The sequence below is a fragment of the Arvicola amphibius genome, chromosome 13 (genome assembly GCF_903992535.2).
Source record: "Arvicola amphibius chromosome 13, mArvAmp1.2, whole genome shotgun sequence".
In the NCBI taxonomy this organism is placed as follows: Eukaryota; Metazoa; Chordata; class Mammalia; order Rodentia; family Cricetidae; genus Arvicola; species Arvicola amphibius.
The window spans coordinates 49,479,537-49,504,577 of record NC_052059.1 but is presented as its reverse complement, the minus strand read 5'-3'; the positions used below and the strand labels follow the sequence as shown (position 1 = coordinate 49,504,577).

Below are 25,041 nucleotides of genomic sequence, written 5' to 3'. Positions count from 1 at the left end.
TCTTCTGTAGCCTAGACTGCTCTTGAACTTGCTATGTAGCTCAGACTGACCTTAAACTCCTGATCCTCCTGCCTCCAGCTTCTCTGCGCATAGGTTATAGGTGTGTGTGCCTGGCTACTGTTTTGCTTTCTTATTGCAAATTTGCATGCATTTATTTTCTTTTACTGTCCAAGAAGAGTTTTCTAAACATGCTTCTTTGCTAACACTTGTTCCCTTTCTTTCATGTCCATGGCGACACCATTCTCTGGAACTCAGGAGCCAGCCGAAGGTAAGAGTTCTTCACATGATGCCTGTAGAAATTCCTGTGTGTATCCCTGAAGTATTCAAAACAGAAAACTCCTTCTCCTTGCTAGTTTATTAAAGCAGTATAAGCCTTTGGCTGTCTCATGATTCCAAAGCTGCTTATTGGCCCAGACAGGACTGGAGGGCTATGGAGAGCAGTGACTTTGGCCAGCTCTTCCCAGTCTCCTAGCAACCCCACACAGATTTCTTGTGTGCCATAGATTAGCATGAAACTGATTGTTCCACACTGTGCTCACTCTGGGCCAATCCAACTCATATTGCTCCTAGGCAGTGGGGTGCTTTGCCAGACCTGTGGAGTCCTGATGGGACCCTTATGTTGGCCTTCAGATTCCTCTAGGGTCTGTGCTTGCATCTCACATTGGAGCCAAGTTCTGAGACCGCCCTTAAGTTTTCTTAATTACATTTTAAAGTTTTGCACACCCACAGCACATGTGTAGAGGTCAGAGAACAACTTTTAGGCATTGGTTCTTTTCTTATACCTTGTGGGCACCAGGGATTGAACTCAGGCTTGATGACCGACCCCTTTTTCCCACTGAGCCAGCTTATGTGTAGGAGTGTTGACTTCTTTTGTCTTTCAAGGGTCTTTAATTTTTGAAAAATATTTGTTTATTTTATTTTATGTGTCTGAATGTTTTGCCTTCATGCATGTATGTGTACCTTGTGCATACCTGGTGCTCATGGAATTGAGAAGAGGATATAGGGTCCCCTGGGACTGAAGTTACAGATGATTATAAGCTACCAAGTAGGTGCTAGAAACCCTGTCTTCTGCAAGAGCAGCAAATGCTCTTAACCACTGAGCCCCTGTGGGTCTTATTCTTATATGTCCTCTAAGTCAGCATGGAGCCTGCTTTTAACTGGACAGTTCTCTGAAGTTACTTAGAACTTCCAGGAAATTCCACTTGTCTACGTTCTTGGACTTGTTTTTGTTTTCTGGCCTGTGGTTGAGCTGTAACTCTGCGCTGTTACTGTTGCTAAAATATGTGTAGACATGCCTTTTGGGATCCCCAATGACCTTCTAAACAGTGCTTGGATATGAGACTGGTCTCCTTATATGTCTGAACTTTTTCTCTATGAAGAAGGTGCTGGATTAATTTTGCTTTTTATTGGAGCAGAAGCTGGAGACCAGTAAAGATGTAAGGAAATAAAAACTTGCTGTGTTTAGTGAACTGTTCTCACTGCTTAGAGAAATGCATTGCAGACAGAAAGTCTAAAAGGGGAAAAGCCCACATTCTTAACAGATTGTTTCCTTTAGGGTAGAGGTGTAGTTGGCAAATGGGAGACCTTCATTTATTTATTTTAAAAGTTATTAATTTATTTTGTGTACACACTCTCGCATGCTTACCCTGCCATGTGCATGTGATGTCAAGCACTTAGGGGGTCAAAGGACAACTTTTGGGAATCAGTTTTTTTTTTTTTTTCACCAGTTGAGCCCTAGGAAATCAAACTCAGGTCATCAGGCTTAGTGGCAAGCACCTTTAACCTCTGAACCATCTCACAAGCTCTATTTTTATTTTATATTTTTCTGTGTAATTTGTTAGCGTGACTATGTATTTCTTTTCTGTTTATTGGAAACATTTTGGATTTAAAGAGCTAATGTTTATTTAGAAAGGAAACAAGGGAAGACAGTGGGGGAGGGGACAAATTAAAATGACATATTCATGAAATGACATAAATGCCAAAAGGAAACCCACTGCTTTGTATGCCCACTTAAATAAGTGTAATAATAATAATAAAAAAGAAATGGAGCCAGGTATGGGGTACTGCAAACCTTCAACTCCAGCAGCTGGAAGGCAAAGGCAGGTGCAGATCTCTGGAAGCTTGAGGCCAATCTGGTCTCAAACAAATAAAGTTCAAACTCAAAAAATAGTATAATATAGTATTTGCTGCTTATAGTGGAAACCCTAAAAGCATGAAAACCACTCAGATGGAAGCCCTGCTCTGTGTCATACATAACTTCCAGCTTTAAGATCCACAAATTAGTACAATTAATCTGCTCAAACCTGGGACTTTGTACATGTCAGACAAGTGCTGTACCACTAAGCTACAGCCAAGCCCGTTCCTAACTATTCAACATAGTGAACATATTGGTTTTTTTTTTTTGGTTTGGTTTTATTTATTTTTTTGTTTTGTTTTATTTTTTTTTTTTTTTGAGACAGAGTTTCTCTGTAGTTTTGAAGTCTGTCCTGGAACTAGCTCTTGTAGACCAGGTTGGTCTCGAACTCACAGAGATCTGCCTGCCTCTGCCTCCCAAGTACTGGGATTAAAGGTGTGTACCACCACTGTCCAGCAAACATGTTGTTTTATAAGGAAGCAAAGCATTTCATTAGCAAGAGAAGCAAACATAGTCTCTGGAAGGCAATGTTCACTGTACAATGTTTGACAAAGTGGGCAGGCTCTAAAACAGTAGGAAGATAATAGCTACATAAAGGCTGTTATCAAGATATACTTGACAGTTTTTGTTTGTATGAAATACTCATTAATTTGTATCTGCAAGTGGAGCATGCACTAAATCTAGTGTGATTATCACTGAGTTTATGAAGTTTTGGACTAAAAGGTATTTGTAGTAATTTACAAAATTGCCACTCAGTGTTTTTGGTAAATAAGAATACTCCTTATTAGTTTTCAGTCCTCTAAACAAGAGTCCCAAACTTCTTGAAGTTTGCTTTCTTTGACTTAAGTTGTGCTAGGTAAGTGCTGATAAACTTGAGTAGATACTTTAAGTGAAAGAGGAGAGAGAGAGAGAGAGAGAGAGAGAGAGAGAGAGAGAGAGAGAGAGAGAGAGAGAGAGAGAGAAAGAGAGAGAGAGAGAGACTAAGAGTGTTAATTGTTGTAAGACCCTGCTTTAGAAGACCAGCTCACCAAGAAGTGAAAACAAAGTTCTTTGTATAGCTGCACACACAGTTGCTGCTGTGCATATTGTCTCACAGGCTTCTCTTTGACTTAGTGGAGGTGTTGTCTATGTGAGGGGTCACTGTGTGGTCACTGTGGGATTATATGCACCACTAACCCCCACTCTCTGACCTCAAGTGTCAGTATTCATCTGAGGGATTGGGCAGCTGAAACATGATCACAATGTAGCCCAGGCTACCCTGAAACTTGGCTTTTCTCTTGCCTTAGTCTCTCAGGTGATGGGATTACAGGTTTGTGCAATAAGGCCTGACTAGTAAGTTATAATAATGCTATGCATTATTATAATGGCAAATTGTGTTAAAGTTTTGTTCTTAATGCACTTTCTTTATGTTCCCTCTGCAACAGATATTTGCATATGATCACTGTTTCTGGTCCATGGATGAATCCGTCGGAGAGAAGTATGCAGGTAACTAAGCACACTGTTCTGTGCAGTTAGTACCGTGGAAGCATCTTGGTGTGTTCACCACCCACTGCCATGGTAAATTTTAATCACTGTCCAGGCAACTGCTTCCAGCATTTTGTGCTGTCTAGGGACCAGGAGACTTCAGTGAGATGTTTTTATGTGAGATGATAAATACTATGGGATCTCATGAGGTCATCTAATGGAACCAGGAGCCACATTACAGGCATGCAGGCCCTTATGAAGTCTGTGATGTGCTGTAGAGGGACCTGGTGTAAGTAGGGAGAAGCCCTACATGGGAGCCCAAGTTCTAGTCCTTAAAACCTAATTCTTCAGGCTCACTAATTCTTCAGGCCGGCAAAAGCGTCTGTCTTCTCTCTCTACCACAGCCCCTCTCAGTTTCCTTTCGCCCTGTTCTACTACTCTCCAAAGAGAACTGTCTCAGCCCCAGTTCTCAACAAGTTTAGGATTGTGTGACAGCCCTTTGTTCCTTGCATCCCTGACTGTCAAGGTCACGTGTTTCTAAGCAGTATCTTTTACACAGTGAACGTAATATTTTATTGCCTCTGATATAAGAAAGATCATGGTTAACAAACAAACAAAAAAAAAAAATTTAAGGTTCCTTTGGTCTCCCTGGCCTAAGTGGTGTCTCCATGGATCACCCAAATCCAGAAGTGTGATAACTGAGCTGGTAAATTGACTAGAATGTGAGGCGGATGGAGCACTTTTGCTAGGCACAGCAACATTTGGTTCTTCTAATTTTTTTTATGTGTATGATTGTTTTGCCTGCTTGTGTGTGTGCCATGTACGTGCCTGATGCCCATGGAAGCTAGCTAGAAGAGGATGTTGGGTCCTTGAAACTAGAGTTATAGATGGTTTTGAGCTGCCATGTGGATACTGAGAATTGAACCCAAGTCCTCTGCAAGAACAGCAAGTGCTCTTAACTTATGAACAATCTCCTCAGCCCCTATTTCCAGGATCCCACTGCCTGTTCTAACTGTTGTGAATTGTAAGTTGTGTAACCTGAAATTTTCATGAGAAAAGGAAAGAAAGGAGCTGATGTGCATGATTTTTCTGAACTCTAGTACATTTTGAATAAAAGGATGGTATGTAGTTGAATTCAGGCATATCTAGGTCCTGAGTTTAAGTTTCAGATGTTTAGGGCCAGTGAGGCAGTTCAGATGGTAAAGGTGCTGGCACCAAGTCTGATGATCTACGTTCAGTTCCAGGACCCACATGGTGGAAGGAGAGAACCACCTGCTAACGGTTGTCCTCTGATCTCCACACACGTGGCAACACATATAGTAAACAGAGATTGTGGAATCTTAATTGTCGACAGTAAAATAAGCAGCTCCTGAGCTCTCTGCATTGCATGGCTTGATTGGGTGGCCTTGTTCACGCATGTGTACAGGGAACCCTTTACTGACTCTTCTCACTCTGACTAGAAATAACCTGTGGGGCAGAGGCTTTCAAGCTTAAAAATCTTGTTTGGGGATAAACAGGCAGATTGTTTCGTTTTGTTTGATTTCTTATTTGTTTGTGTGTACTTTGCCCTTAAAATATTATTTTCCTGTCCTTTAGGTCAAGATGATGTTTTCAAGTGCCTTGGGGAAAACATCCTTCAGAATGCATTTGATGGCTACAATGCCTGTATCTTTGCCTATGGGCAGACAGGTAATGTGAACTAACATGTAGTCCACACTTGAGCATCCTTCCATGAAGAAGATGAAGCCACGTTTACTGGGTTGCTTGCTTACTTATCCTGTGTTAGTTTTTCTCAAAGGTGATTAAATTAGTGGCATATTTTTTTAAGAAAGTACAATAAAATTTGGATTAAAATCCTTTTTCTTTATTGATTTTTTTCCCTCCCTCTTCTCATGCAAATTGTTTTTAATCTTCTTAGTAATTTGCAAAGCTGTGACCATTGTGTTTATTATTGGCTGTGTCTGTATATTGACAGAGAAAATACCATAAAGAAAGAACCCACTTCTGGTGCTGGAGAGATGGCTCAGTGATTAAGAGCACTTACTGCTTTTCCTGAGAATCTGGGTTCGATTCCCAGCACCTACATGGTGGCTCAGAACTATCTGTAACTCAAGTTTTGGGGGACCTGATACCCTCTTCTGGCCTCTGCAGGTTCTAGGCATGCAAATGGTGCACAGACATATGGGTAAAATACCCATACACATAAAGTAAAAATTTAAAAATATATACTATTACCAAAAAATATATATATATACACACTATTGTTTCTTTGAGACAGGGTTGGGTTTTTCATTGTAGCCTTGGCTGTCCTGGAACTTGTTCTGTAGACCAGGCTGGACTTGAACTCGCAGAGATCCACCTGTCTCTGCCCCTCAAGTGCTGGGATTAAAGATGTGTGCATCACTGCCTGGTCAAGAAAATATATTTTTAAAAGAACACATTTGTTAATAGTTTACTGGGCATGACTGGAAAGGGATTTAGGATTCTATACTTTATAATTAAAGAAACAAAACCAATTTAAAGTGAAACTAGCTGCTTTTATAATGGTTTATCATGTGACCTGTCCAACTGGACAGGGCTCTTCATACAACAGTCTTTATGATGGGTTTGGGCATCATGTGTTGTGCCCAAAAGAACAGAAATTCTGAGCCAGGCGTGCCAGATGCTCTCTTGCCCATGCCTCTCACCAAGTGGGCCTTTCTGCTTTATCATTTCCTCACTGTGAAATGTTTTTACTGTAGACCCTCTCCTAGGATTGGCATGATGAGTTATCCTGTGCACACTTTAGGAAAGGCCTGGAATGTAGAACACTAGTTTTAGGCATTATGACAGGTGACACAGCAGGACTCGTGAAGTGGAAAGCACACACTCCTGAGTGCTGGGATTAAAGGCATGTGTCACCACCGCCCGGGATAATTTTTTTTTAATATGAAGATTATTCAAGGAGGGTCTGTCTGTCTTTTTTTTTCTTTATTCTTTTTTACAAGTGTCAAGTAGTGGAGGTTGGTTTTGAACTCCTGATCCTCGTCCTCTACCTCCTGCGTGCTCCATTAGAAGTATGGGTCATTATGCTGGATAACTTTTTTTTCTTTCTAGACCATGTTTAGTTTTGTTTTACACAAGTAATAGAAGCTTCTGTATGTTCCATTCTCATTGTTCTTGGATGCATTTCTTACGTTGTATATTTATTATATTTTGTGCATTTTTCTAAATTCTAAAGTGTTATTTATAAGTAGTAGAAATAGGATTAACTGCCTTTACACTTCTCCAAGATGTGGTGACGGCTCCTTTTCCTTTCCAGGGTCTGGAAAGTCTTACACCATGATGGGCACGGCTGACCAGCCTGGATTAATCCCCAGACTCTGCAGTGGACTCTTCGAGCGGACCCAGAAAGAGGAGAGTGAAGAGCAGAGCTTTAAAGTCGAAGTATCCTACATGGAGATTTATAATGAGAAAGTTCGAGACCTTCTTGACCCCAAAGGGTAAAAGACTTAGAGGCTGGAGTGCTGGGCCTTTTTGAAACAGACATAATAGATTGCCTTTAGAGAAGTCTGTAATTGAACTGTAAAGGAGAGTGGTCTCGCCATGCTGTTTGTGATTTATGTTTACACGGATCAGCTTCCCACAGCCAGTTTCAGGGTCGTTGGAGCAGGCAGAGTGATGATGCAGGTCTGTACGTGTGCCGTGCTGCCTCTCCTCTCATTACCCAAAGCCACAGACAAAACAGAAGTGGCGAGAGGCAGTCATTTAATACGAGTGTGCTGTAGCCTTCAGTGATTCAGCTTTTTTCTTTAGAGGCAATAAATTTTGGGTGGATTTCTGTGGTTGGTTCCAGGTGTGAATTGAGGTGGGAGGTAAACCTGGGAGCTTGAACCTGGTCTCAGGGTAGTTAATCTAAAAACTCCACAGCCCCCCAACCCAGGGTAGGAAATGCCCCTGATTTCATGGGATTGACTTTGAAAGAGAACTGCATTAGAGCATAAGGAGGCCTTAGAATTGGTGTGCTCACCATGCGGCCACATGGAACTGAATGAGGAGGGGGAGAGGTAGCCGAGGAACCTATGTACCTCAAGGCGGTGGGGGAGATGGAGAGTGGGAAGCAAGGACTGTGGCTGTTGCTGGCTCATGTGAAACCATATTAACAGGTCAGAGAGCCATGTGGGCAGGGCTTAAAGCCCAGGAGCAGATAGTGAGTTATGTTTGAGTGAGGAGGGTGGATCAGGAAAGATGACAGGAGAGACAGAATCCCAGTGAGGCTCAATCAAGAGCAAATGGATCTCAGTACCTGACAGCCACCTTTCTTTGGCTGATAATGATCTTCAGCTGGAGTTTGAGTGGACACTTGATAGTTTGTCCACACTTTACCTATCCATTGTGTATCAAGTCATCCTTTTTTTTTAAAAAAAAGTTTTATTTATTAAATATGTATACAGCGTTCTGTCTGCATATATCCCTGCACACCAGAAGAGGGCACCAGATCTCATTACAGATGTTTGTGAGCCACCATGTGGTTGCTGGGAATTGAACTCAGGACCTCTAGAAGGACAGTCAGTGCTCTTAACCTTTGAGCCATCTCTCCAGCCCCTCAAGTCATTCTTATATGCCAGGCACCATGCAGTTCAGAGGAAGAGCCATAGTATGGAGAGAATCAGTTTTGCAGACAAGTTAGAGGGGCATGCAGTCTGCTTCTCACTTGTGAGGGACACTAACCCAAAGCAGAGTGTAAAAAGGGAAGGGGCCTTTCCCAGAGCCAAGAGAGGATTTTGTAGAGGTACTTGATGGTTTATATGCTGAATAGGAGTTTGTCCACTCAGAAGTGTATAGTATATGTATATACTTATGTATAGGCACAGCCTTGTGGAAGTGTATGGATATCACTCATTTGCTGGATGCTCATCATTCAGTGCAGCTGGAGGGTAAAGTGTTTAGAAGCCAGAGGCCAGAGATAGGTGGTCATGTCTTAGGCTGTCACATTTTGCTCCCTGTGTACCTTTTAATTCAGCCTTCCTGCTGCTTTCCTTGTATTTTGACCTCTGTGAGATGGCCAGTTTCTTTGAGATACTCAGACCTACTTTTCCCAGGAGCAGTCAACTGGTAGGCTTCATAGCTGTTTACGCCTGTGTTCTGTATCCCCAGCAGACTGGTTTGAAGTCTGCCAGTCAGATGTATTTAGTTTTTAGTGATTCCTAGTTTGTTTTGCATGTAGCACATGGGCTTTGAAGTCTCACAGCTCAGGATCCTCTTGTTACTGGTTGAGCAAGTTCCTTACACTTCCTCGGCACACTGCACGGGGAATGAATGATGCTGTTTACAGCATCCCCGAGGGCTGCTGTGAAGACTGAGAGTGTGGCACACCTGAGGTCTCTGGACTTCTGGCATACAGTAAGGGCTCAACATGTGCGGGCTGTGGTGTTCTTCTACAAAAGTTCCTTGAAGATTTAAAAAAATTGTTTCCTTTTTAATGTAAAAACTCCTGTGTGTGTGTGTGTGTGTGTGTGTGTGTGTGTGTGTGTGTGTGTGTGTGTGGTCAGAAGAGGGTATGGGATGCCCTGGAGTTGGAGTTAACGTAGTGAGCAGTCTGCTGTCTGTTGAGTGGAACTCCAGCCCTCATCAAGAACAGCAAACACTCTTACCAGTTGAGTCATCTCGCCAGAACCTACAAGCATTTCTGTTTCTGAAAAGTCAAAGTAAGTGGCTCAAAAGTTTTAAATCAGATTTTATTTCAACCAGAGTATTTGAGAAAACTTCATTTTAAAAATGATTTAATTAAATTTTATTAATTAATAAAGTGAAGTACTTTCAACACAATGCCCATCAAAATCCCAGCAAAATTCTTCAAAGACCTCGAAAGAACAGTACTCAACTTCATATGGAAAAGCAAAAAACCCAGGATAGCCACAATAATCTTGAACAATAAAAGAACTTCTGGAGGCATCACAATCCCTGACTTCAAATTCTACTATAGAGCTACAGTACTGAAAACAGCCTGGTGTTGGCATAAGAACAGACAGGAGGATCAATGGAACCGAATAGAAGATATCAATCCACACATCTTTGAACACCTGAGTTTTGACAAGGAAGCAAAATATATCAAATGGAAAAAAGAAAGCATATTTAACAAGTGGTGCTGGCATAACTGGATATCAACATGTAGAAGAATGAAAATAGACCCATATCTATCACCATGCACAAAACTCAAGTCCAAATGGATCAAAGACCTCTACATAAAGCCAGCCACACTAAACCTCATAGAATAGCAAGTGGGAAGTACACTTGAACGCATTGGCACAGGAGACCACTTCCTAAATATAACCCCAGCAGCACAGATACTGAGAGAAACAATTAATAAATGGGACCTCCTAAAACTGAAAAGCTTCTGTAAAGCAAAGGACATGGTCAACAAGACAAAATGACAGCCTACAGAATGGGAAAAGATCTTCACTAACCCCACATCAGACAAAGGTCTGATCTTCAAAATATACAAAGAATTCAAAAAACTGAACACCAAAAGATCACATAATCTAATAAAAAAATGGAGTACAGACCTAAACAGAGAATCTCAACAGAGGAATCTAAAATGGCTGAAAGACACTTACGGAAATGTTCAACATCCTTAGTCATCAGAGCAATGCAAATCAAAACAACTCTGAGATTCCATCTTACACCTGAAAGAATGGCCAAGATCAAAAACACTGATGACAACTTATGCTGGAGAGGTTGTGGGGTAAAGGGAACACTTCTGCATTGCTGGTGGGAACGCAAGCTGGTACTACCCCTTTGGATGTCAGTGTGGCGATTTCTCAGAAAATTGGGAAGCAGCCTTCCTCAAGACCAAGTAATACCACTTGTAGGTATATATCCAAAGGATGCTCCATTGTTTGACAAGGACATGTGTTCAACTATGTTCATATCAGCTTTGTTTGTCATAGCTAGAACCTGGAAACAACCTAAATGCCCCTCAATCGAAGAATGGATAAGGAAAATGTGGTACATTTACACAATGGAGTACTACACAGCAGAAAAAAATAACGACATCTTGAATTTTGCAGGAAAAATTATTTTGAGTGAGGTTAACACAGACCCAGAAAGACAATTATCACATGTACTCACTCATAGGTGGTTTTTAAACATAAAGCAAAGAAAACCAGCTTACAAACCACAATCCCAGAGAATTTAGACAACAATGAGGACCCTAAGAGAGACTCACATAGATCTAATCTACATGGGAAGTAGAAAGTAGAAAAAGACAAGATCTCCTGAGTAAATTGGGAGCATGGGAACCCTGGGGGAGGACTGAGGGGGGGAGGGGAGAGGCAGGAAGGGGAGCAGAGAAAAAATGTAGAGCTCAATAAATATCAATAAAAAAATGAAGTACTGATTTTATTCAGTGACTATCATGTATAACAATGTAATCTTGTTTTGCTTGAGGCATGATTTAGTACATATACATTGTCTTTAAGAACAGGGGAGCAGGGAGGTTGGAGAGCTAGATGACTTAATGCTCTTTCAAAGAACATGGGTTCAATTTCTAGTACCCACATGGTGGCTCACATCATCTCTAACTCCAGATCCAGGTCCTTGTCTGGCCTCTGTGAGCACGAGGCTTACAAGTGGCTAACAGACACAAATGCTAACAAAACGCACACACACATAAAAAAGAGGGGGAGTAGTGCTGAGGAGACAGCTTACTCTGTGAGGTGCTTGCTGTGAAAGCACGGGAACCTGAATTGGATCCCTAGAACCCATGTTTAAAAAAAATCCATGTGTGATGGTGTGTGCTTGTAATCCAGTACTGAGGAGGCAGAATCAGGCATATCCCTGAGGCATACAGGCTGCTGGCCTAGCTACTCAGGGACTCCCAGGTCCCAGTGAGAGACCTTGTCTCAAATAATAAGGTGGAGAGTATCCGAAGAGTGATACTCGGGGTTGACCTCTGGCCTCCACAGGTACACACCTGTTCACACACGCACCTACACACAGTTGAACATGCACATATACCCACCCACATAGATACACATATAAACAAAAAAGGGAAGAGTGAAGGACTATAAGTTAATTGCAAACTATGTGCTGTTGTAAAAGGTGAGCAGTAACCCAAATCTCAGGCTGTGTCCACTTCAGCTGAACTCAGCACCATATTAATTGACCATGTGGCATCATCTGCATTCATAGAACATTTTAAGTTGAACACAGGATGCTAGAAGATTCTGCATCATTAGGAAACACTAAGCTGGAAGACAGTAAAGCTTTTCTTTCTTGGTTCCCCCACTCCCTCAGTACCTCTGCTCGCTTCCCATGTGGTGGATGAAGTAGAGATGGTCCCAGGTCCCCTGGGATCTCAGCCTGTGTGTTCACCACCATTCCTTCCATTCTCCCCCTGGCTGTTCTTTGTTTCCTGCACTCTGTCTCCAGACCCCCTGTTACCTATACTCTGTCTCCAGGCCCCCCCTTTCCTGCACTCTGTCTCCAGGCCCCCCTGTTACTGTTCTGTCTCCAGGTCCCCCTGTTCCTGTTCTCTGTCTCCAGGCCCCCCGTTACTGCACTTTGTCTCCAGGCCCCCCGTTCCCTGTAGTGTACTCTACCAAGCCCTGCGACTGATACTCGCAAGTCCTCATTGGCACTGTAGTTCTCTTTCTACTTTGTTAACTAAGTGTGTTAATTCTCTGAGTGACTCTTAGATGCCAGGAATTGTATAGGAACTATACACCCCCAAAACTATTATTAATATAAGGCATTCTTACTCTTCTATAGCCCAAAGTCTATTATGCAAATAAAGTTTGACCCCTGGTAGTGATGGGCAGACAAGACAATAGATAGGAAAGATTGTAAAGGAGCATGGGCATCACCTGAGGAGCGTGAACCTTAGGCACCAAAAACTACCACAGAATTTTAAACATTCTGACTCATTTATTTTGAAAAAGTAGTATCGGGCTGGAGAGATGGCTCAGAGGTTAAGAGCATTGCCTGCTCTTTCAAAGGTCCTGAGTTCAATTCCCAGCAACCACATGGTGGCTCACAACCATCTGTAATGGGGTCTGGTGCCCTCTTCTGGCCTGAAGACATACACGGAGGCAGAATATTGTATACATAATAAATAAATAAATAAATAAATAAACAGAAAAAGTAGTATCTTTTGGTGGCCAAATGACCACATAATACAGATAAAACAATATCGTCACCTAAGATTTCACTATTAGTAACTACTCTTTTTAAAAATAATTTTAATTGACAAATAATACTTTCGCCAAATGACCACATAATACAGATAAAACAATATCATCACCTAAGATTTCACTATTAGTAACTACTCTTTTTAAAAATAATTTTAATTGACCAATAATACTTTCCTCTATAGATAACAGTGGGCTATTTTGGGATATGTGGACACTGTGGGACAGCTTCCTCGATCTTTAACTAACTTATTTGTTACCTCAGTTGTCATTTTTATTTTTGCTATGGTGCGAAACCCATTCCCAGCAATTTTGAATTATGATTATTACACAGTGACTGACTGTAGTCACCATGCTGTGTGTGGGGATCAGACTTTTCCCTTCCTGACGGAAACTTGGTGCCCTTTAGCCAACATCTGGACTGGTGTTCCTAGTATTTTGCTGAAAGCATCGAGAGTGCCATGCTTGCTGGGAGATTTGTTCTAGAAATTAGTGAACATCTGCTTCTTGTTTTATTGAATCTCTTGTGCATTTATTGAAACTGTTATACTTCCCCCCTTTAGTGTGCAGACCCTCTTGTTAGAACAACCAGGCAAGCCTTAGATAAGCTCAGTACTGTGTCTTTAAATCACTGTGAGAGCCGTTTGTTGTCTTTGTTTCTTTGTCTGTTCACGGCTGAGCTACGCCTGTGGTTTTTCTGTCTTGGGGCCGGTTCTGGGATAGACAAGGAGGTTGTTGGTATTTATTTGACTCTGCATTCTTTGTGGTAGTAACTAGACTTCCCACGCTTACCCTTTTGAGCTATGTGGTATTTTACCATATTTTGAAGCTTTCCTTCCCAGCAAGGGTTTTATAGTTAGGTTTAAACCCTCGAGGAATCCAGTCAGCTCCTCAGCTCTTTTGGGGATTCCGTCTTGAAAGCTAGTGTATGTTTCCATGAAACACAGTCGAGTCCTTCTAAAGAAGGTAATCACTAATGGATCACATCTCTGTCGTGAACAGAAGCCGTCAAACTTTGAAAGTGAGAGAGCACAGTGTGTTGGGACCCTACGTGGATGGACTTTCTAAACTGGCTGTCACAAGCTACAAGGTAACAGCATTCTTTATATAAGCTGCTTCGATTTACTGTAATTTTGGCTCATAACATGTCTTTGTTTTCTAAAACTTGTATGATTTTTATTATATGTATGAGTGTTTGCCTGCATGTATGCCTGTGCACCATGTGAGTGCCTGGTGCCTCTGAGGCCAGAAGAGGGCATCAGATCCCCTGGAACTAGAGTTACAAACAGTTTCATGAGCTGTTATGTGGCTGCTGGGAATCGAATTCAGGTTTTCTGGAGCCATATCTCCAGCCCTGTGTTATATTTTTAAGATTAAATTTATAATGCCATCATTTAGTAACTCAATTTCTACAAAAAACTTCAAAGCAAGATAGAAACTAGTCAGTAAATGTCACCTAATTACAATGGGGCCTCTGGGTTATCACAACTAATAGATCCAGGATGGGCTTGGGAAAGTTCTGGAAAATGTTTCGCCTGTGTTGCTATTTTTGCAGCTAATGATTTTACTTTGAGAGTATTTGTTGTGTTGAAATTTTTTTACTAAGTACTATTCTTTTTAATTTATACAGCAGAAGTATAATTATATGACTTATGGAATTTTTCATAGATGTTTTGCAGTTTTAAGATTATGTTCAGGTATATACATCAGAAAAACATATCAGGATTTTAGTAATGTTTCTGTATGGATTGTTACATGTTTTGTTGTTATGTATCCTTAGTGTCTAGGAAGTACCTGGCATATGGTAGTTGTTTTCAATAGACATATGAGTGAATTAAAGAATAAGCAGTGATTTAAGCTATCCTTTCCTGTGGGGGAAAAAAAAAGTCTGAAATAGGTAGTCTGAGGCTGGTGTCACAACTCCCAGCTGTTGGTAGGGGCCTCAGGTGCTTCCCTTCTCCACAGGGAGATGCTGTAATACCCAGCCTCTCTTAATGCCTCATACAGCAGAGCTATGATGGCATGCCTGCTTCCATTAAGGAGGATCACCCAGATGGTCTGTGTTACACTTTAGTTAATCATGTGGCCAGGCTGGGCTGCAAAGATATCTGGGAAATGCAGCCGCTTGGTTCTGCCACAGCCGACTCAGCAGAAGAGAGGGCTCCTTCACTGGAAAGAGCACCAGGTGGGTGGTGGGAGGCAGCTGGGTAGCAGTTTTGCATGCTCCATCTCTCTCAGTCCTCATTTCACAGATCCTTGTAGATGGCTTTGCTATGTGTGTGTATTTGTTCATTATTGCTTGTGATGCCAGGGGTTCGACCCAGAACCTTGTCACACTAAGCAAGTCCATTGCTCCTGGGCTCCATTCCCACCCCAGAAGATGATAATTTGTGTTGTAATTAATGAAGCTAATGTTGGATTGCTCCAATCACTGTTTCAGAGCTTGTAACTCTTGGGAGTGAGGAAAAGACAGGGTCTCACTGTGTCACCCTGGATGCCCTGGAACTCCTGTGTAGACCAGGCTGACCTCAAACTCCCAGAGATCCACTTGCTTTGCTTCCCGAGTGCTGAGATTAAATGTATGTGCCACCAGGTCTGGCCCCAGAGCATATAGCATTTGGAAAAACTGAACCAGACCTGGTGGCCCAGTTCTACAACCCCAGATCCTTTGGAGGCTGAGGTGGTAGGTGGACAGTTCAAGGCCTGAGTGACTTGACTTAGGCCCTGTCTCAAAAAAGTAAAAATAGAGCTAGAGCTAGCTCAGTGGTAGAACATTTGTGTAGCAACCATATAGCATATATGAGGCCCTGGGTTCAATTCCCAGATCTGCCCCCTCCCCCAAATCCATAGCAATCTTTCTAGTATTCACAGCTTTGTGCTAATTTTTATAGCAGTACTATCCAATATATACTTTTATACTTATTGTGTTTGGGTAAAGGGATAAATCTTTTTTTTTAATTTATTTTTTATTTCTTTTTTTGGCTTTTTCGAGAGGTTTCTCTGTAGTTTTGGTGCCTGTCCTGGAACTAGCTCTTATAGATCAGACTGGCCTCAAACTCAGAGAGATCCTCCTGCCTCCTCTGCCTCCCGAGTGTTGGGATTAAAGGCATGGGCCGCCACCACCACCACCTGGCTGGGGTAAATCTTTTTCATTTTTTGCTTTTTAGATAACTTGTTTTAATAGCATAAACTTGTATTGCTTTTTACAATTAAATGTACTTAGTTTTGTTTTGTTTTTAATTTCTGGAGTAGGTGAATATCAGCATTTCATGACGCACAAAGTATTGTTTCTAATGTTGTGTATGGCCCTGTAGCGTCCATGCTACTACATGTTCTACGGTCCTGTAGCGCCTGTACTACGTGTACTGTGGTACTACACCTGTAGCATATACAAGGGCAGTTTGCAAGCCGGGCAAGGGGTTGGAGACTGAAACACACAAACAGACAGAGGTAGAGACATGGGTCATCCTTGAATTCCCCAAGAATACCCCCTTTGTTGTGTTCAGGGGCAGCTTATATAGGGCTCTGGCCACGCCCCAGCTTTCAGGGTCTTTCAGCTGCTGGCTCACCAGAAACCACTCCCCTGCCATCAGGCTCATGCTCAGAGCAGCTGCAAGCATAGGAAAAACAAGCTGTTTATTCTGGCACAAGAAATTCAGGGTCTGGGGGTCCACAGTCCCCAACATGGCACACCTGTGATTCAGTGCTATGGAAGTAGAGGCAGGAAGATCACAACGTTGAGGCCAGTCTGGGTTACCTTGTAAGATCCCATCTGTGGGTTGAGGGAATCTTAAGTTTTAGCTTTTCTGTGTCAAAGCTACCATTTGCTCCCTTGTCTGCAGTAAATAATGTACTTTACTTGTTTCTTAGAAACAGTGTGAGCTGTTGTATTCTGGCTGAAAAACAAAATGTAGCCTCTTAGAACTTGGGTGCTTGTGCTAGTGTGGGAGGGTCATGCTTATTCACAAATAACAAAATGCATGCCTGTAACCTGTTTCCACTTAGGATATTGAGTCTCTGATGTCCGAGGGCAACAAGTCTCGGACAGTTGCTGCGACCAACATGAATGAGGAAAGCAGCCGGTCCCATGCAGTCTTCAAGATCACCCTGACACACACTCTGTACGATGTGAAGTCTGGGGTGAGTAGCTTCTGAAGTGATTATGGCTCATCCTGTTCTCTCTGATGGTAGCTGTTGGTCAGGACTAGGGACAAAGGTCCTGACTGGGATAGAAGCTGAGTGAGGTGCTGCAGTGCTGTTGGAGCACCCCAGGAACTCTAGGAGTCACCCCTAAGACCACAGGGACACTCCAGCTACAGTCAGGAGTGGAGAAATTGCTTCTGTCAGTGCAGCTGCCTCTTAGCACCCTGGAAGTTGTAGAATGTCCTGGGAAACCTCAGATTCCATGACCTGCCTGATGGTAGAAAAAAGCCAGGGAAGACACTTGGCTTCTGCTTTCCAGTCTTTAGCAAGAGGGTCTGAAAGTTCTGAGTCATAGTCCGAGGCCTGGCTGCAAGGGAATCTTGGACTAGGCCTGGGACCCTCCCACTCCAGAGAGAGGGCAGTGACCACAGCAGCTGTGCATTTCCACCCTGATGTGGGCTATCTGCTGCAGCCTGTGTTGGGGAAGCATGCCATAAGATCATTAGCCTGTGTAGAACACCCTTGGAGCATTTGTTTGGGACCCTGTGAAGATTCAGGGCTTCTGCATGTTGGGAACATCTTTGCCGACTCACTCCCTGTTCTCTCCCTTCATGTGAAGACTGACTTACGATGTCTATGCCTCAGGACCTCAGTTTTGAATACTGGAAGCCAAAATAATCTCCTGGCTGGGTGCTCCACATTGGTAGTGTTTTTCCCTTGCTGAAAAAAATCATTTTTTTCCACCATAACATCCAGATTAGTGTTAGAAACAAAGTTACTTGTTTTTGAGTTCCTTTTTAGTGTAAAGCAAAACAAAGCAAATATCATATTGAAGACTTTCTTAAAAGTTTTTTTTGATTTGGAAAGCAAAATATTTTTTTTTTTTTTTTTTTGGTTTTTTGAGACAGGGTTTCTCTGCAGCTTTAGAGCCTGTCCTGGAACTAGCTCTTGTAGACCAGGCTGGCCTCGAACTCAAAGATCCGCCTGCCTCTGCCTCCCGAGTGCTGGGATTAAAGGCGTGCGCCACCACCGCCCGGCCAAAATATTTTTTTGTTATGTTTATTTTATGGAAATATATAAATGCATATTTTGCAGTGCTGAGAACAGAACCCAGGGTCTTCTGCATGTTTGATAAACATCTGCCACTGAGCTACATTCCCAGCCAGATGATAATATAGATTGTAAAGGGAAGTTTTCAAAATGGTCGAATCTGCAGATTCTGACGTTGCTTTCTCACATTTCCGTTTTGATGATGAGGTAAGATAGAATTGTCGAGCTTGTGACGTGGTGGAGTGAGACAGCACTGTCTAGACTAAAGCTGCCGCTCCAAGGAGAAAGTGTTTGGAAAATGTTTTTGATTTTTTGAACAATTTTAAACAAGAATGTAACTATTTTGTCTCTAGATTACTGGCTAATATTTGTGAAATTTTAAGTACAGTTTCAAATCATTAATCTTTTGATCTTCAGAGCATTTTTTGTATACATCTCTGAAAATTTTACCAATCTCTTCAAAATGTCACATTTTGTAGCATTTTTCCTGAGGCCATCAAGTCCCTTGTTTGCTAATGACTGGGTTAGCAAATCCTGTCAGTTTTGTGCTGGGTTTGTGCTGGGTGGTGTTTTCTGCAGTGCACAGCAGCAGTACAATTGAGACGATGAGCTGTTCCAAGGAGCCAGCCTGTTTTTGGCATCCATTAGCTGTTTGCCAGCATGTGTCGATTTTCTTTGCAGACATCTGGAGAGAAAGTGGGCAAGCTGAGCTTAGTGGATTTAGCTGGCAGTGAACGAGCCACAAAAACTGGAGCTGCGGGCGACAGGCTGAAGGAGGGCAGCAACATCAACAAGTAAGCTTCCCAGAATCACATTCTTGAATTGCTTTACAGAGTTGATCGAAAAATAGGGGAACATCTGTGGGTATTGGAGTAAGATGATTCTGGAATGATTGAGGCAATGATGAATAAGCAGTTTGGATTTTTTTTTCCTAGTGTTTCCCATGAGCCAGGCTCATTTTCTCATCTGTGGAGTTGTTGATAGGACTGAGGAGCACAGCCCTCAGTCAAGTCAGGGCTTCTCAACAATACCCCTATTGACACTAGATGACTCCTTGTCTTTGGGGGTGGAGGATGCTGTGCATTGTGGGATGTTTGGTAGACTCCCTGGCATCCACTCACTAAGAGATGTTAGTATCCACTGACCCCCAGTTCTGACAACCCAGTCTCTTCTTTTTGACTTATTGTTACCCATGGAGCATAGTCATTCTCCACTTGAGAACCACTGGCCTGCAGTGGAGAGAAAGCCAGTGAGCATCCATCTCTGAGTGAATGTGTCAGCCATATTGGGCTATCCCTTTAGGTCTGCTGTTGTGTTAGTCAAAGTGTCAGAAGCAAGACTTTACTAAGTACTGCTTCACCTGCCAACTGTATCACGCATATGGTTCTCCCTCAGACTGAATCATTACCTCTTCGTGGAATCAAGTCTTCCCTCCCCTCAGGGTTCCCACAGCCATGAGTCGAGGCAACAAATGGGGACTGTGGAACACTTCTCCAATACTGGAATCTGACTGACTTGTGCAGATGTGATTGTTAGCACTATTGCTTTAATTGGTATTTTACCTTTTGGATTCTTCTTGAAGAAATCCATTGTTTATATTATCTTTACCTGAAGTTTTACACTTCATATATTTTATCTGCAAATACGAAAAACAAATAATGCTAAGCATTTTTATTGCTACAAGTAGCACAGATGGACAGCAGCCTTGAGGAGCTCAGTCTTCAGACAACAAAGTGCTGACCACAGCGCTCCTCACATGCAGGCACAAGGGCACCTTGCTGTCCATTCTTGCGACTAATGTGACATTTGATATGTTTTGGTTTAGATAATTGTGGTTTTTGTTCCATGCAGGTCTCTCACAACCCTGGGACTGGTTATCTCGGCCCTAGCTGATCAGGGCGCTGGCAAAAACAAAAATAAGTTTGTTCCCTACCGGGACTCAGTTCTCACATGGCTTCTCAAGGTGAGTCATTTTCTTCATCCTTCATTAGCATACTTTCTGTGATTAGCAGAAAAGAAGAATAAAGAGTAGGTTCATCTCTTCCAGGTACCTTTCCTCCATCTGTGTTCAGGCTAGTAGCTGCCTGGGAAAGGGTGTTAGCTACACAGTGGCCCCTGGAGCTGGAATGGGCAAGAAAGACCTCGCGCTGAGTGAAGGAACAGTGCTGTCACTCAGAGCCCACTGCCTGACGCCTGCTCCGAGCTTTGCCTTCTCTACCACCCCCCGAGCCTTATGTTTCCGTCCCTCTGGAAAGCTTCTGCTGAATATAGAGGAGAGCACACAGCTATCTCTCCGTTAGCATGAGCGAGGGACAGGAGGGAATGGGGACCCTCGCCCCCAGTTTGGAGGGGATTTCACAATACACCCCTGGGGTCTGCCTGGAGGTGGTGTGGGGAGGGACGTCAGGCTAGGCGACAGCTTTACTAAGGTGTCGGTGTGGAACAGAGCTTTTGAGTTTCTAATACTCACCATGGTCCATTGAGAATACAGAAGCAGGGGCGATGGCACATGGTTCAGAACGAGTTCTCCTCTTCTAAACGACCTGAGTTCAGTTCCCAGCATCTGTGTAGCACAGTTCATAGTTGCCTGTAACTCCAGTTCCAGGGGATCTGACACCTTCTTCTGGCTCCCAAAGGTGCTGCTTAAATCCACACAGAGACACACAATTAAAAGCAACAGTAACAACCAAAAGAAAGACGGAAATAACTTTGGTGCCTGGCTTAGTTTAGTAATGGCTCATTTTCTCATTGGTAAGAATGTACTGTACTTACTGTTTCTTACTACAGTGAAACAGGGGCCTCAGGGAGCTTAGTAAAGGGTGCCGCTGCCGACTGAGTCGCTGTGTAGAGACCAGCCTTTGCCAAGGGATCTATTTCCTCCCGACTATACGTACTCAGGGTCCTCCTCCTCCTCCTCTTCTCCCCTCCACCCCCAAGACAGGGTTTTCTCTGTGTAGTCCTGTAGACCAGGCTGGCCTTGACCTCAGAAATCTGTCTACCTCTGCCTCTCAAGTGCTGGTATTAAAGGTGTGCACCACCACTGCCCAGGTACCTTCAGGTTCTTAGCATCTTTTCTACATCTCTGCACACCTTTGAAATATTGTTTATATAACTGTAGTAAGTTTAGCAGAAGTCTAAGACTAAAATTGGGTGCATTGCTACACTAGAAAATCAGAAAGATGGCTTCCTTTGACAAAAATGCAATAAAATGTGGAATTTTAAGCAGGAGGCAAGAAAAATTTTGATAATTAAAAATCTCTTGTAAACTGGGTATACCTATAATCCTAACCCTAAGGAGGCTGAGGCAGAAGAATTGTCTCCAGTTTTAGGCCAGCTGGGCTACATAACAAGCTCTTGTCTCTCCTGACTCCCCAAGAATTGCTTCTGAATGAGTACTATAGACATTTTACTACCAGGAAGTGTTTCAGGGATTAGCCTACACTGCTCGTGGTTTCAGAAAGAGAATCTGGTAAGGTTCTTCTCCCTCAGACCACCACAGAGGTGTTTCCAGTCATGCATGGTCATTTCCTTGATGTGCCTGATTTAAAATGAGAATCTACATGGTCCCTGTGACTTCAGTTAAGACAGCACGTGTTCTCCTCTTGTTGGTTCAGTTGGCTGCCATTAATTACAAAGTAGTTGTCGCTCCTGTTTAAGGAGAATTGGGGCACAGGCAGCCATGTCCACTCTGACTGGTTTGTGAGAGGTTGCCCAATGATTTTTCACGGTTTTTGATAAAAAGTAACTTTCATAACATGTGAAGAATGAACCAAAGTAGCCACTTTACCTTTTTTTAAAATTAAATTTAGTCTGTAATTGCAACTTCTTTGTGGCACTTCAGATTAAAAATAATGCATGTTTATTTGGTTTCTGTCATTAATTTGGTTTTTTTTTTTCCTTAAAGATTTGAATTATTAGCTGAGCGGTGGTGGTACGTGCCTTTAATCCCAGAATTTGGAAGGCAGAGGCAGGTCGATCTCCGTGAGTTCAAGGCCAGTCTGGTCTAAGTGTGAGGGCCAGGACAGGCTCCTAAGCTACACAGAGAAACTGTGTCTCAAAAAACAAAACAAAAGAGACTTGAAATATCTTTTTTTATGTCATATTTGACTTTTGCACTAAGAACCTAAGTAGGGATTTAAAAACTTACCCCAGAGATGTAGTCGTTTGCCTTCCACCCCCACCCAGTGCATGAGTTCTCAGTTCATTTGTAAGTGGGCATTAGGCTGTTGCCTTGTCCTCTAACTCATAGTCCGCCCTAAGCCCCGCCTTTCAGTGTTGGTGTGAGATTTGCATACCCCTCAGCACAATTTTTCTTGAATAACTTCCTTTGAGCCTATAAAAATGGCTCACCTTTTTATTAAATTAGTGATTTTGCCTTTTTAAAAGATTTGTTTTTTATGTATTCACTGTTCCTCTTGTATATATGCCTGCAGGCCAGAAGAGGGCATCAGATCTCATTATATACTGTTGTGACCACTATGTGGTTGCTGGGGATTGAACTCAGAACCTCTGGAAGAGCAGCCAGGCTCTTGATCTCTGAGTCACCTCACCAGCCCCACTTTTTTTTTTTTAAAAAAAACAAAACAAAACAAAACTTTTTATTGATTCTTTGTGAATTTCATATCACTGCACCACAATTCCACTCATCTCCCTATCCTTCTGTATCTGTACTTCATTCTTGCAATCTTGCCCATAAAGGAAACAATATAATAAAAATTAAAAATTAAACAATAAAAATGCAAAGTAAAGGAAAAAACCTCTAAGTAGAATCTGCAGTGTGTCACTGTGTGCCACCCTTTTGAAATGGATGTGTGTAGAGGTGTGCCAGAGGTCAACCTTGGGTGTCATTCTCAGGAGCGATGCTCCTTGACCTTTGAGCCAGGGTCTATCCCTGGGATCTGAGTGCCCAGTAGGCCCCAGAGATGTGCCTGTCTCTGACTCCCCACTGGCTGCGATTACAGCCATGTGCCACCACACCAGGCTTTTTATGTAGGTGCTGGGGGCACACTCAGGTACTTATGTTTGGATGTTAAAGATTTTACTGACTGAGCTATCTCCCCAGCATCTAATTGCTTATCTTTGACAAGATTCGCATGTTTGGTTTGTGTTTGAATGCCATTTACACAGTATTTGTGCTACGCACTTGATGTTTATCTCCGTCTATGTGTGGGTCTTAACCCCATGTCTGGTAACGTGTGCCCAGGTCACACTCTGTGAGAGCTAACCCCCACTTTTATTCTTTATGTCAGTTCCTAGTGGGTATCGTGTAGACCTCTCACCTAGCTGACAACCACCTCCCTTGGACTTTTTTGTCCAACCCATTCTCCACAATTTCTGAATTCACCAGAACTTTAAGTCTCTTTAGTAACTGTCTTCCAGTCCCCTAGAATCAAGGTCAAGTTCTTCAATGAGTGCCTTACAAAGGCCCGCTCTAGCTGACCTTTCCTCTAGCTCTCGTCTTGTGCTCCCCTATGTGGTAGATTCTAGTTGGTGCAGTGGCTGTCTTAACTTTTCTTACTTTAGGGCTTTGTTTGTTTTTTCAAGATAGGGTTTCTTTGTGTAGCTCTGGCTGTCTTGGAACTTACTCCGTAGACCAGACTGGCCTTGAACTTAGAGAGATCCACCTGCCTCTGCCTCCTGAGTGCCTTGGTTAAAGGCCTGCGCTGTGGTTACCATCTCTCCTGGTTCTCTCTCTTGTGCCCACCAGTGCTGGTTCACCTGGAGGTCTGCAGTGTCTTCTCTTCTGGGTTCTTCCCTCTCTTTGTGGTCAGACTCTGGATCTAACTCTCCTACAGCATTGCCCCTCCCATTAGATGGCAAAGCTCATGAGAGGGGAAGAGCAAGCAATCCCCGCTCTGCTCTGAACTAGCACTCTGACGGTCCATAAGAATTTCAGCCTTTCTGGGACTCAGCTTCTTAGCGGAACAATGAAGTAATTTGATTAGACAGCTTCAGTGTTCTTTCAACTTGAAAAGAAAAATTTTGACTTCTAAAATGAGATTTCTTTCTAGTGTCCATTTAATTTGCATTGCCACATTTGAAACAAAGCTGGTCTGATTTGCTTAATTAAAGAGTAAACAATAAACTGTAAACTCTTTCTTGGATGCCTGCCCATTCTTTTGTTACAGTTTCCTTTTCGTTCAAGGCGATATGAACATTTTGCTGCTCCACGGTCATTTAGTAAATCAAGCCTGGGGTGCCAGTTTCCTTTTCTCAACCTAAACACAGTGGCCACTTGCTTTTGCTCCTGGTGGTTATGGTTACAGTCCCATTTGTTGTCCATACTTGTCGTGTCCATGGGCAGATTGCAGTAGTCCTGAGTGGGATATGTGGCATTGCTGGCGGGTGGAACTGCAGCCCTTGAGACTTTCTGTCCCATCTGAATGTCATTAATCTGCAATGGGACTCCACAGACAAACCTGGAGCATTGACAAAGTGACATCAGTGTCTAGGAGTGAAAAGAGAGTCAAGCAGTCTTGGCTTGTACTCCCGGAAGTCCAGATTGGTTACATTTCCTGCCTTTCTGTATGAGAGAACTTATTTTCTTCAATATAATTATCTCTGCTTTCTTTGAGAAACTAAATTTTCAGTAATGGATGAGTAAGCATACATATTGTCTGTGATTGAGCTGTTGATGCCTTGGGAATTACTCTCGTTTCTAATATCAGGACAGAATAATTTGGAGCAGTGTCAGCCCTTAGGCCTGAAGTTGCTGTGGTTGCCAAGAGCTTACAGTGGGTGGCTGTGGGGGAGGAAGGAGAGGTCTGTTTGGAACTGAAGGAGGAAAACACCTGGGGTAGAGTGCTGCTCAGTCTGCTGGTTCTGAATTGTTAGGCAGGTTGTTGATGGTTGTGTCTTGTTTGTTTTTGTCTGTTTTCATTTAGAACAAGCTTGTTTTCTCACTAGTAGAGTGGGGGTACTAAGTGAATTCAAAAAAGACAAAGAACTGTGTAAAACTACAAAAATTTCTAACAAATTTTATGTGTATTAAAATTAGAAAAGCTGTATTTCAGAATTAAGAGTTTTCTGAAGATGAATATTGGCCAAAGTCAGCCTTCTTGTGATGTAGTGAATGTTTCT

The 25,041-nt window shown here is 42.6% G+C and overlaps 1 protein-coding gene across 1 annotated transcript in view; it reads left to right on the top strand.

Moving 5' to 3' along the window:
* The window catches only part of Kif13b (kinesin family member 13B), a 151,401-nt gene that overhangs the window by 49,669 nt on the left and 76,691 nt on the right, over positions 1–25,041 (top strand). The window contains exons 3-10 of the mRNA XM_038309907.1: positions 256–268; positions 3,559–3,619; positions 5,195–5,287; positions 6,900–7,080; positions 13,771–13,858; positions 16,774–16,908; positions 18,643–18,755; positions 19,813–19,924. Coding sequence (XP_038165835.1) covers positions 256–268; positions 3,559–3,619; positions 5,195–5,287; positions 6,900–7,080; positions 13,771–13,858; positions 16,774–16,908; positions 18,643–18,755; positions 19,813–19,924 — 796 coding nt within the window. The remainder of the gene's footprint in view (positions 1–255; positions 269–3,558; positions 3,620–5,194; positions 5,288–6,899; positions 7,081–13,770; positions 13,859–16,773; positions 16,909–18,642; positions 18,756–19,812; positions 19,925–25,041) is intronic.